The following is an 8,817-nucleotide window of genomic DNA, read 5'->3' as shown; positions in this document are numbered from 1 at the left end:
TTACCGAGCAAAGTACTAAGTGGGGAGACATGTCTGTGGCGGAAGCGGTACTTGCGGTAATCATGCCTTTCCTCCAGCCCGCAGACTTGTTCTTCTTGTTCGTTTATTTATTTTTGATGTCTCATCGCTTCTCTTTTCTCTTTTGCTTTTGCCCGCCATATATGCATTGTTTGGTTTTTTCCCTCGTTCCCTTTGGAGTAGTTCGCCAAGGGAGTATGCGGAGGAGCGCTCTGCATTTACTTCTCTCTCTCTCTCTCTCTGCGTATAGACTTGGGGTTTTTTTTTTTTTGGGGGGGGGGGAGGCAAAGCACGCGGGGCAACGTTTCTGCGACGCGGCGAACCTCGTGATGTTGTGTACTGTGTCGTTTGTTTCGCCTTATTTTTTCAACGTTGTGGGGCGCGTCCACCCCTGCCCCATGGGGCCTCTTTAATGTGCATAACCAAAGGCCTCGGTGAGGGCGCGGATGTGTGGCGCGGGCTCGAAACGCCAATAAAAAAAGAGAGCGTGCGAGCGGTGTTGTGCCCATAAAGGCCAGGGCTCGGTCTCTGGCAGCTACAACGATGTGAAAAAGTTTCCTCCATTCTTCTATGTACTTAAGTTCCTCTCTCTCTTTTTTTCTGCATGGACGCCCCGCTCCTTTGCCTCTGGTGCCTCTCTGGAAGAGGCGGTTGCGCTCGTTGTCCGCTTGACATCTGTTCCCCATTGTGTGTTTTGTCCTTGCTTTTCTCCCTTAACCGTCGGCCACACAGGGGGTTGCGTCCGCCCACTAGTCGAAAAGAAAAGAAAAATAGATATGTGTATGAGGCGTGCTTGGATGCACGTGCAGCTGTCGCGGCGGCGCGCCATGTGTCACGCCACAACTGCCCTGCGATCCAAAGAGGCGTCTCCGGCCGCCAGTAGTGACCTCCGTGATGGTGGTGGGGAGGCCCAGCAGAGCCACGCCGATGCCGGCGTCGAGGGAAACAGCGCCGTGGCCGCAACGTCGATCTCTCCCGGACCGTACCGATACGTCGGCAACATATTCATTGTGCACTGTGATGATCACCCCTTCAAGCACTCGTGGGAGATTAACCGCACGCTGCGGGAACTGCGGCTGGAGTACAAGGGCCAGACCACAATTGTGCCTGACATTCCACCAGTGAGGAAGCAGCTCTGGCGAGCGCGGCACGTGGTGAAAGTTGATATGCTTGACCTCGACGAGGCGAAGGCTCTTATCGGTGTGCCGGAACACGTCAGCTTTAGCGATCTTGCGTCGCAGATACCGGCGACATTCGGCCGCGTGCGTGCCGTGGCGAATCCAGTGCTTCGTAGCAAGATGAATTTTATGAAGCTGCGTCGGATGCGGCTGCGCGATGTGCTGCACCGTGACGCGCTTGAGCTGCGCTTGCTTGAGGAGAGGCGAAAAGCACTGGCGGAGGCGCAGCAGAACGCGGAACAACCGCCTGCATTTCCCATGGAAGAGGGACGGAACGAGGAGGCGCCCCACAGCGGCTGAGAAGGGCGCGCGCATGCACACCCGCACGACGAAGAAGCGGAGAGCAAGGAAGAACGAAAGAAAAAAAAAACATTTATACGACTTTGGAGGAGATGAAGTGTGCCTCATGATGTCTGGTGGGTGCAAAACAGCTTGGGCATTTCCCCAGTGTGATGTCTTTCATGGGACCGTGCCTTGAATTTTCTGGCCCTTCTTTCTCTATCTTCTTTTTTGCTTTGATTATTCCTTCACTTGCGTGCCCTTATTATTTTGAACCATTGCCTGGTTGAAGGTGCTAAAGTGTTTTTAACCGCTTCCTAGAAGAAGACAAAGACCATGTTACGGTGTCGCAGCGCTTTTCCGTTCGCCTGCAAAGCCAACTCTTTGTCTTCTAGCGCGGCGGCCCGAATGCTGCAGAAACGCGGCATTTCACTTGTTGGGCCGGCGAGGAGCACTTTCCTCGCGCTGTATCACGCCCAGCAGCAGCAGCAGCGCATGTGCGTGGGTTCCATCCGTGGCTCCGTCCGGAACTTCTCTAGCACTTCAAACCTACACGAATCGAAAAAACCGAACGACCAGCTTGCCGGCTTCCGTGAGGTGAAAACATACGAAGGGAAGGGTGACGAGGAGGAGCAGAAGGAGCAGGAGGATCCTTTCTCGGCCAATGCGGGGCCGGGCTATCTGCCCTTTCCTCCCCCTTTCCACACAATCAACGTGGTCATGTTACTCTTCCTTGCCAACGTCGTCACATATCTTCTTATGAACTTCTCGGGGAGCGACGGCCTGCGGGACTTTATCGTTGACCACTTCACTCTCTCCCACGAAAATGCCTGGATGATTTATCCACTGCTTACCAATGCCTTTTACCAGGAGAATCTGTTACAGCTCCTCATCGATTGCTGGCTGCTCTGGCAATTTGGAAACACAATGCTGGGTTTTCTTGGGAACACCCGCATGACCTTTTTTGCGGCACTCTGTACGCTCGGTGGAAGTTTCATTCATTTGGCGCGCCAACAGTTCGAGCTGTATTATGGCATGGACCCATTGGAGGTGCGTGGAAGGTGCTACGGCCCCAACCCATTTATTCTTGGTCTCGTTGCCGTGGAGGGTCTCATCTTCCGACACCTCAATTTTATTCAGCAGCCACCCGTCCCGTTTTTAGTTCTCACTGCGTTTGTCATGGTTATAGACGTCTGGAGGATTTTCACGACGAAGCCGGAGGAGCACGGTGCTTCGACGGGTGGGGCACTCGTGGCGTACGTCTTCTGGGCTCTTCCCACGCGTATGCTCGGCCTTGACAAGCTTACGGCTGCATTGTAGCGAGGGGAGGGGAGGGATCTTTCTTTCTCTCTGTGAGAATGAAGAAAAGAGAAGAGAGGGGAAATTCTCTTTTTGTTTTCTTTTCAATTTTACTTCTTTTTTTTTGTCTGTTTGTGCGCGTGTGTGATTTGCCACATTTTTTTTTCTCTCGTTTGTGGCTGTCACGCACTTTAATTGTGCAAGCAAGCAAGTAAATAAAAACAAAAGAATGCTATCTACAGAGGTAGTAGGTAATGGGCACCACGACCGGCAAGGAGGCCGCTGTGGTGGCAGTTAAGCGGTTTGTGTTGTTGTTGTTGTTGTCGTCGTTTTTTTTTCTTTTTTGCGGGGCACGAGGTCACCGCTCTAGTCTTCTGTATTTTGTTCTTGTTGTTATTTACCCACGTGACATTCCAACGCTTTTGCCTGTTTTCTCCCTTTTGCTCGCCCTCCTCTTCCCCTGCGTCAAAGCCCGTCGTGCGCAGCAGCGGGGAGAGGGAAAGCGAAGGGGGCCGGTCCATCGGGGCGTACAGGCGGCGGATCGCGGGGCCACGCAAGCCGCTTACGCATGGAGGGGGGCCGCACGGCGTGGGGGGCGGCAGGGGCCTCGCCGCCCGACCCCACCCTCCTGAACGTTGTGCCCCCGTTGAGGTTCGCCATGGTGGAGGAGGGGGTCTACCGCGGCGCGTACCCGGTGCTGCGCAACTTTCCCTTCCTCCGCGGCCTCGGCCTGCGCACCATTGTCTCGCTGATCCCAGAGGAACCAACCTACGACCTGAGCTGCTTCGCCGCCGCGGAGAAGATCACGCTGCGGCACATTCGAGCCGAACGGTACAAGGGTGAAGTGCAGCTTCTACCGACGGAAATGAGCGAGGTACTGCAGCTGCTTATTAATCTTGAGCAACACCCAATTTATGTTCACTGTTTAGATGGTCGTCATATTGTTGGATTAGTAATTATGGGCCTGCGTAAGTTGCAGTTTTGGGAGGTCAACAGCAGTCATTTGGAATATCAGCGCTTCACAAGAAGTGTGCAGGACGAAGTGGCATTTATCGCTGACTACAGTGGACCCGTTGTTGTGCCCATGCGCATCCCATCCTGGCTCTGGAGAGGCGCCTGGTGTGACGCGTCGGGGAAGCCCAAGCGCATTCATGTAGGCATTCGTCTAAAATTTCCATCTGTGCTGCGCAGCACGGAAAACACAGATGGTGCAGCTGCCAGTGCACTGTGGGAGCGTGACGGTGCAAACGGCACTTCCGCAAACTCCGGCACGGGGGTGCCCACACCAGAGCGTCTTGCTTCTTTGCAGGCGGCAGGTGTCGCCTCAACTTCGACCTTGCATACAGTAATTGTGGCACCCAGTACTGGGAATGGGGCTGAGAGCGGATTGGCGTACGTTGACTTGCCGCGCGTTACACCAGCGCAGCTTGTTGGGCCGGCAAATGATGCTCGCCATGCAGCGTGTGCCATACAGACGGAAAAATCGCTTGCCGCAGATTTACGCTTCTTGTCTTTGCGCACCTCCGCTGAGACCGTCTCGGCGTCGTCAACACCGCCACTACTAGCAACAACATCGTCGCTGGCGCCATTTTCGTCGCAGGGCTGCGAGCTGTGGGATGCATTGTCTACCGCTGGGTTTGCGCCTCGAGGCGGTAGCTCCGCTACGGCAGGACTCCCCTCAAACCTTACCGGCATGGGGAGTGAACTCTCGGCAGTGAGTCACCCCACGACGCAGCGTGGCACGCCACCAGGCACCTCTGCGTCCCCGGGTGAAGCCGATGATGTTACTAGTGGTTCTTACTTCTCCATGCAACACGGCCTGCATGGCGCGGCGAACACCGCACTGCACCGAGGGAATGAATGGAACAACCCCCCTGCATCGTCGGCGAAGTACCCTTCGCGTTCGCAACGTAATTTGCAGTACATCGTTGCAGAAGCAGCTGGATATGGCCCATCAACGGATCCGGCCGGTAGCTCAAAAAAAACAAGGCGTCGAAAGTCCCTCTGATATATATATATATATATTATTTAAATTTACACATGCCTTTTGCTGCGGAACTGCTTTCTTTGCACGTGGTCATGTCCGGTATATTGTTCTTTCCCCTTCCCTTTGGCTTTCCCCTACGCATTTGCGTGCATTGTCATTTTCTTTTATTTTTTTGTTTTTGTTTGTTCTTGCGCTGTGGCTCCCGTGGCTCAAACTGCGCACGCCACGTCAACCGCAGCAGGAAGAGGCAGTGATGCTATCGGGATCCTCTCAGAGAGGCTCTATCAGTGGTAGCCGCGAGGCCAGAAGCGTGCGCTCGCGCGGGGCCTCTGGCGAAAGCCCTCGCTCTCTTGGCAGCGGGAACGATTCTGCGGGACGGGCGAAGCCGAAGGGTTCGGCGGCGTCCTCGGGGTCGAACGGCGGCCGGCGGGGTGACGCGGCACCGCAGGCTCGCCGCTCAAGCAGCAACGCCTCCAACGGCGTCGCCAAAAACTCCCCTCGCGGAAGTCGCAACGGTGACGTGCAGCAAAGCGTGAACCGAGAACGACGGCGACAAAGTAGTGGCGGGGTCCGCCGCTCGCATGGGGAGGCGAAGCGGATATCGAAGGAGGAGATGGACTCGCTGCTGTTTCGGAAGCCACAGCTGGGGGACATGCGTCCCGACATGTACCGTTTGGATCTTTCCCAGAAAGATGACCTACGGTTCCTTTACGAGACGCAGCACCGCGTGGACCCCGAACTGTTCCCGCTAAAGAAAAACTCAAACCGCTCGAGGTGGAAGCACATGCAGCAGAGTCACATCTTTGATACGGCCCCGCTACCAATCCAGCGGGCTCCGGCGAAGGCAGCCAGGAAGAACGACGACGGACTTGGGGCGCTAGCGCGATTCATTCTTTGCGCCGAAGCACGCGAACCCTCTCCAGTGCGGGGACGACGCCACCGCAGCGAAAGTGCATGCAGGGACAAGCTTCGTCTGTTTGGCAACCACTCTGATGAAGGGAACTCACGAACCACATCGCCAGTTTTAAGGACGGGGGTGCGGCGGGTGCGTTCAAAGCCTACCGATAAACTTGGCGACGACCTGCGCGTAAGGAACTCATCGGATGAGGTGGGATTGACCCCCCGCGGGCTCCGCAGTAAGGAGGCGGTGCGAAAGTTCGAATCCACTCAGCCCCAGCTTACACTGCCGCCGCGGAAAGCGCCCCGTTCTCGTGCAAATGTCACGCGAAGCTTATCAGCTTCAGATCACGACATCTTTGGCGTCAGAAAGCGACGGGAGCACATGATGCGGCAAACCCGTTCATTTTCCTCTGCCTGCAGCAGCGAGCCCTACGGTTCTGAGTATCATGCAGAAACCACAAGCCATCGAGCATCGTCGCTGGGAAGCGCAAGTCTTCGCGGTGAAAAGAGGAGCACCCGTTCCAAGGATCAGCGTATCACCACGCCCTTTGGCGAAGCGGAGTCACGTGACGGCGGGACACCCACACGCCGTCAGGAGCGTCGTCGTGGCGGTTCCTATTCCAGCCGTCCCAGCAGTGTTGCCTCCTCCTCTGCTTTGCGGAGCTGGAGCCACATGTCGTCCCAGCGTGGGACCCAAAGCGAGATGCTTAGCCAGAGGAAAGATGCCACCAGGAGGCGGCGTGCCACTACTTCTGCCTCGCAGGTGTCTAGCGCAGCGTCAGTGTTTACCGAAAACGAAGACAACTCAGTTTCCCTGCCTCCTTCACCGGCCCCGAGGACGGGCCGCGCGCGTGTGCCAGGCTGCTCAATTACAAACTCCAACGTCATCTTTGGTGGGGGGCAGTCGCTAGACTCACCGCGGCGTCCACTGCGCAGGCTCCAGCACGAGTCTCCGCAGATGCGCGGTATCCTGTCCTGGGACCAACGGCGTCCACAAAAAAGAACTTCTTGAACAAAAAGAAAAAGTGCGCGAGAGGAAGAGTAAGAGAGAGGGAGATGAAAAGGGAAAAAAAAGAATGCATAAGCCAAAGAAGGAAGAAGAAAGTACGCAGTCTAAGCCATATTTTTACACGTTTGTCCGCACACATTTTCATGATGAACTCTCTCCCTCGCACCGTCTCTCTCTTAAGGGCTTTCCTTTGAAGCGGTGCCGTCAAGCTCAGAAAAAATGTGCTGTAATATTTGGCCTGAATGTGAAGCTGGTGTGCGTGCAAGGAGCGCGGGTAAAGGAGCTCGTTTACACGGTGAACTCTGGTAGAGGGGAGCACAAGCCATGTATATTCTTAACTGAAATTGTTGGCACGTCGTTTTTCTCCTTTTTTGTTTTGTGGGCATGTTACCAGTCACACGTATGTGCAACCCAAAACCTCTGCGGTGGCAACACAGAGAGAAAGAAAAAAAAAAGAATAGGCAGGACAGAAAAAAAAAAGATGTCTGAGTTCCCTGTCAAACTCCGGCGGCGCTGCTGCCCACATTGTATTGTATTCTTTTCGTTGTTTCCTGCCGGTCCTTCTAAACGTGACTCTTTTCGCTTCTTCCTGTTTTGTTTTGTTTTGTTTTACCCCTGTTCCCTTCGTTTTGCTGCCGCCGCTCTTCCCACCCCTTTCCTTTCGCTTGTGTACGATTTCATTCTGGAGGAGGAGGGCTGTTCTATGCTGAAACGTGTCCCCCACCACGGTCAGCCACCATCCCCCTCCCCCCCCCCACCTCGAGTTCTGTATCTGTTGTGTCATTGTTTTTTTTTTACTTTATGATTTCATTTGATCTCTCTTTTGTGACTTCTTTAGAGCCTCAGGCACCCGTCAATCCTGCGGACGCCGCTGCACGCTTGTGTCTTTTTCCCCCTTCTCTGTGTCTTGTTGCTCGGGTTAAGGGGAGGGCATTGCCGATGCGCACTTTACCGTGCCTCGGTCGGCTGGTTGTTCGCAGCGCCTGCTGGGAAATGAGAGTTGCCTCCTGGCGGGCTGGCGTCCGCGGCTCCGCCTCTTTTGCCGCACTCTGCTGCGCCACACGACCGAACTCGTCAAGTGCAACACACAACCGTAGTGGCGCCGCCGGGGAAACTGCTTACACGGCGGGAAGCGGTGTACACGTTGAGCATCCGATTGTACAGCTTCCTGCGCGTTCGTTGTGGTGTAAGCAGTACCCGCTGGATCCTGCGCTGGTCCGCACTGGCGAGTTTGCGGAGATGATTGAGCGGGTACGGGCGGCGCGCCACTACTATCAGTACCCATCCCTCTGTGCCCCGCAGATTGGGTGGAATGTGCAGATGTTTACCCTCTTTGACGGCACCGTCTTTATCAACCCCGTCAATGTTGACGTGCTGGAGGAAGAGGAGGCAGCTGGTCGTGGCGGAGGGCCGGTGGTCGAGGCTGAGGCGCGGTGGGTGGCGCGCTGCCGCCAAGAAGGGAAGACGTGTTTTGCCTGGGAGCCCTGTGCGAGCTGCTGCTTCCTCATGCATTACATTGAGCGACCGGCCACCGTGCGGCTGCGGGCTATTGGGGCGGACGGGCGCCCCTTCGAGGTGACCCTCGACAAGGTGCGGGCGCGCATGGCGCTGCACGAGCTGGACCACCTCGGCGGCGTCCTCTTCACCCGCCGCATCCCCGACACGAACCACGTGGTCCCCCTGGAGGGGTTCAGCACGATGAGCGACTGGGCAGACGACTACCCGTCGCTGGAGGCGCGCAGCACGTACCTGTACACCACCTACACCCCGCCCTACACCTTTCTCACAGACAACGTCGAGGATGCGCAGCTGCTCGATCGAAAGTTCGAGGACGGCATTTACCCGGGGTGCGAGCACGACCGCCGCATGCGAATCGAGAGCGCCGCATTCGAGGAACTGCAGCGAGCGCAGTGGAGGATGGAGAAGACCCGCGGCGACGAGGACGACCCCAGCCAATGCATGCGTGACACCGCGGGCGACCAGCAACACCAGGAAGACGCAGAAGATGAAGAGGGTGGTCCTGAAGTGAAGGGCACGGCGTAGCCTCTTCTTTTTCCTTTTGCTCCTGCTTTTTTTTTTGTCATGCAGGTTTCTGCAGAAGAGGGAAGGCAAAAGAGAGTCCTGTTGCCGAGCGAGGTACGAAGGCG

General features: G+C 56.0%; 5 protein-coding genes across 5 annotated transcripts, besides 6 other annotated features; all 5 read left to right on the top strand.

Moving 5' to 3' along the window:
- Positions 1–241: 241 nt before the first annotated feature.
- Positions 242–260: a microsatellite.
- A 555-nt stretch (positions 261–815) lies between these two features.
- Tco025E_03652 (uncharacterized protein) lies at positions 816–1,496 on the top strand (the record flags this gene model as incomplete). The annotated part of the gene is made up of 1 exon (XM_029370570.1): positions 816–1,496. One exon carries the CDS (start codon positions 816–818, stop codon positions 1,494–1,496), a length of 681 nt encoding a protein of 226 aa, XP_029229301.1.
- A 315-nt stretch (positions 1,497–1,811) lies between these two features.
- Tco025E_03651 (rhomboid-like protein) lies at positions 1,812–2,795 on the top strand (the record flags this gene model as incomplete). The annotated part of the gene is made up of 1 exon (XM_029370569.1): positions 1,812–2,795. One exon carries the CDS (start codon positions 1,812–1,814, stop codon positions 2,793–2,795), a length of 984 nt encoding a protein of 327 aa, XP_029229300.1.
- Positions 2,796–2,829: 34 nt separating this feature from the next.
- Positions 2,830–2,858: a microsatellite.
- Positions 2,859–2,865: 7 nt separating this feature from the next.
- Positions 2,866–2,900: a sequence feature (A-rich).
- A 177-nt stretch (positions 2,901–3,077) lies between these two features.
- Positions 3,078–3,111: a microsatellite.
- A 231-nt stretch (positions 3,112–3,342) lies between these two features.
- On the top strand, positions 3,343–4,782 carry Tco025E_03650 (putative tyrosine phospatase-like protein; the record flags this gene model as incomplete). Its single annotated transcript, XM_029370568.1, has 1 exon — positions 3,343–4,782. One exon carries the CDS (start codon positions 3,343–3,345, stop codon positions 4,780–4,782), a length of 1,440 nt encoding a protein of 479 aa, XP_029229299.1.
- A 136-nt stretch (positions 4,783–4,918) lies between these two features.
- Positions 4,919–4,951: a sequence feature (A-rich).
- A 63-nt stretch (positions 4,952–5,014) lies between these two features.
- Positions 5,015–6,673, top strand: Tco025E_03649 (uncharacterized protein; the record flags this gene model as incomplete). The annotated part of the gene is made up of 1 exon (XM_029370567.1): positions 5,015–6,673. The coding sequence occupies one exon, from the start codon at positions 5,015–5,017 to the stop codon at positions 6,671–6,673; it is 1,659 nt and encodes a 552-aa protein (XP_029229298.1).
- A 432-nt stretch (positions 6,674–7,105) lies between these two features.
- Positions 7,106–7,152: a microsatellite.
- A 457-nt stretch (positions 7,153–7,609) lies between these two features.
- Tco025E_03648 (metalloprotease-like protein) lies at positions 7,610–8,713 on the top strand (the record flags this gene model as incomplete). Its single annotated transcript, XM_029370566.1, has 1 exon — positions 7,610–8,713. One exon carries the CDS (start codon positions 7,610–7,612, stop codon positions 8,711–8,713), a length of 1,104 nt encoding a protein of 367 aa, XP_029229297.1.
- Between the last annotated feature and the right edge of the window lie 104 nt (positions 8,714–8,817).

The sequence above is a fragment of the Trypanosoma conorhini genome, assembly GCF_003719485.1.
Source record: "Trypanosoma conorhini strain 025E chromosome Unknown Tco_14.4_contig_00169, whole genome shotgun sequence".
In the NCBI taxonomy this organism is placed as follows: Eukaryota; Euglenozoa; class Kinetoplastea; order Trypanosomatida; family Trypanosomatidae; genus Trypanosoma; species Trypanosoma conorhini.
Note: the sequence above shows the minus strand (reverse complement) of the source record. Positions and strands in the feature narration are given on the sequence as shown.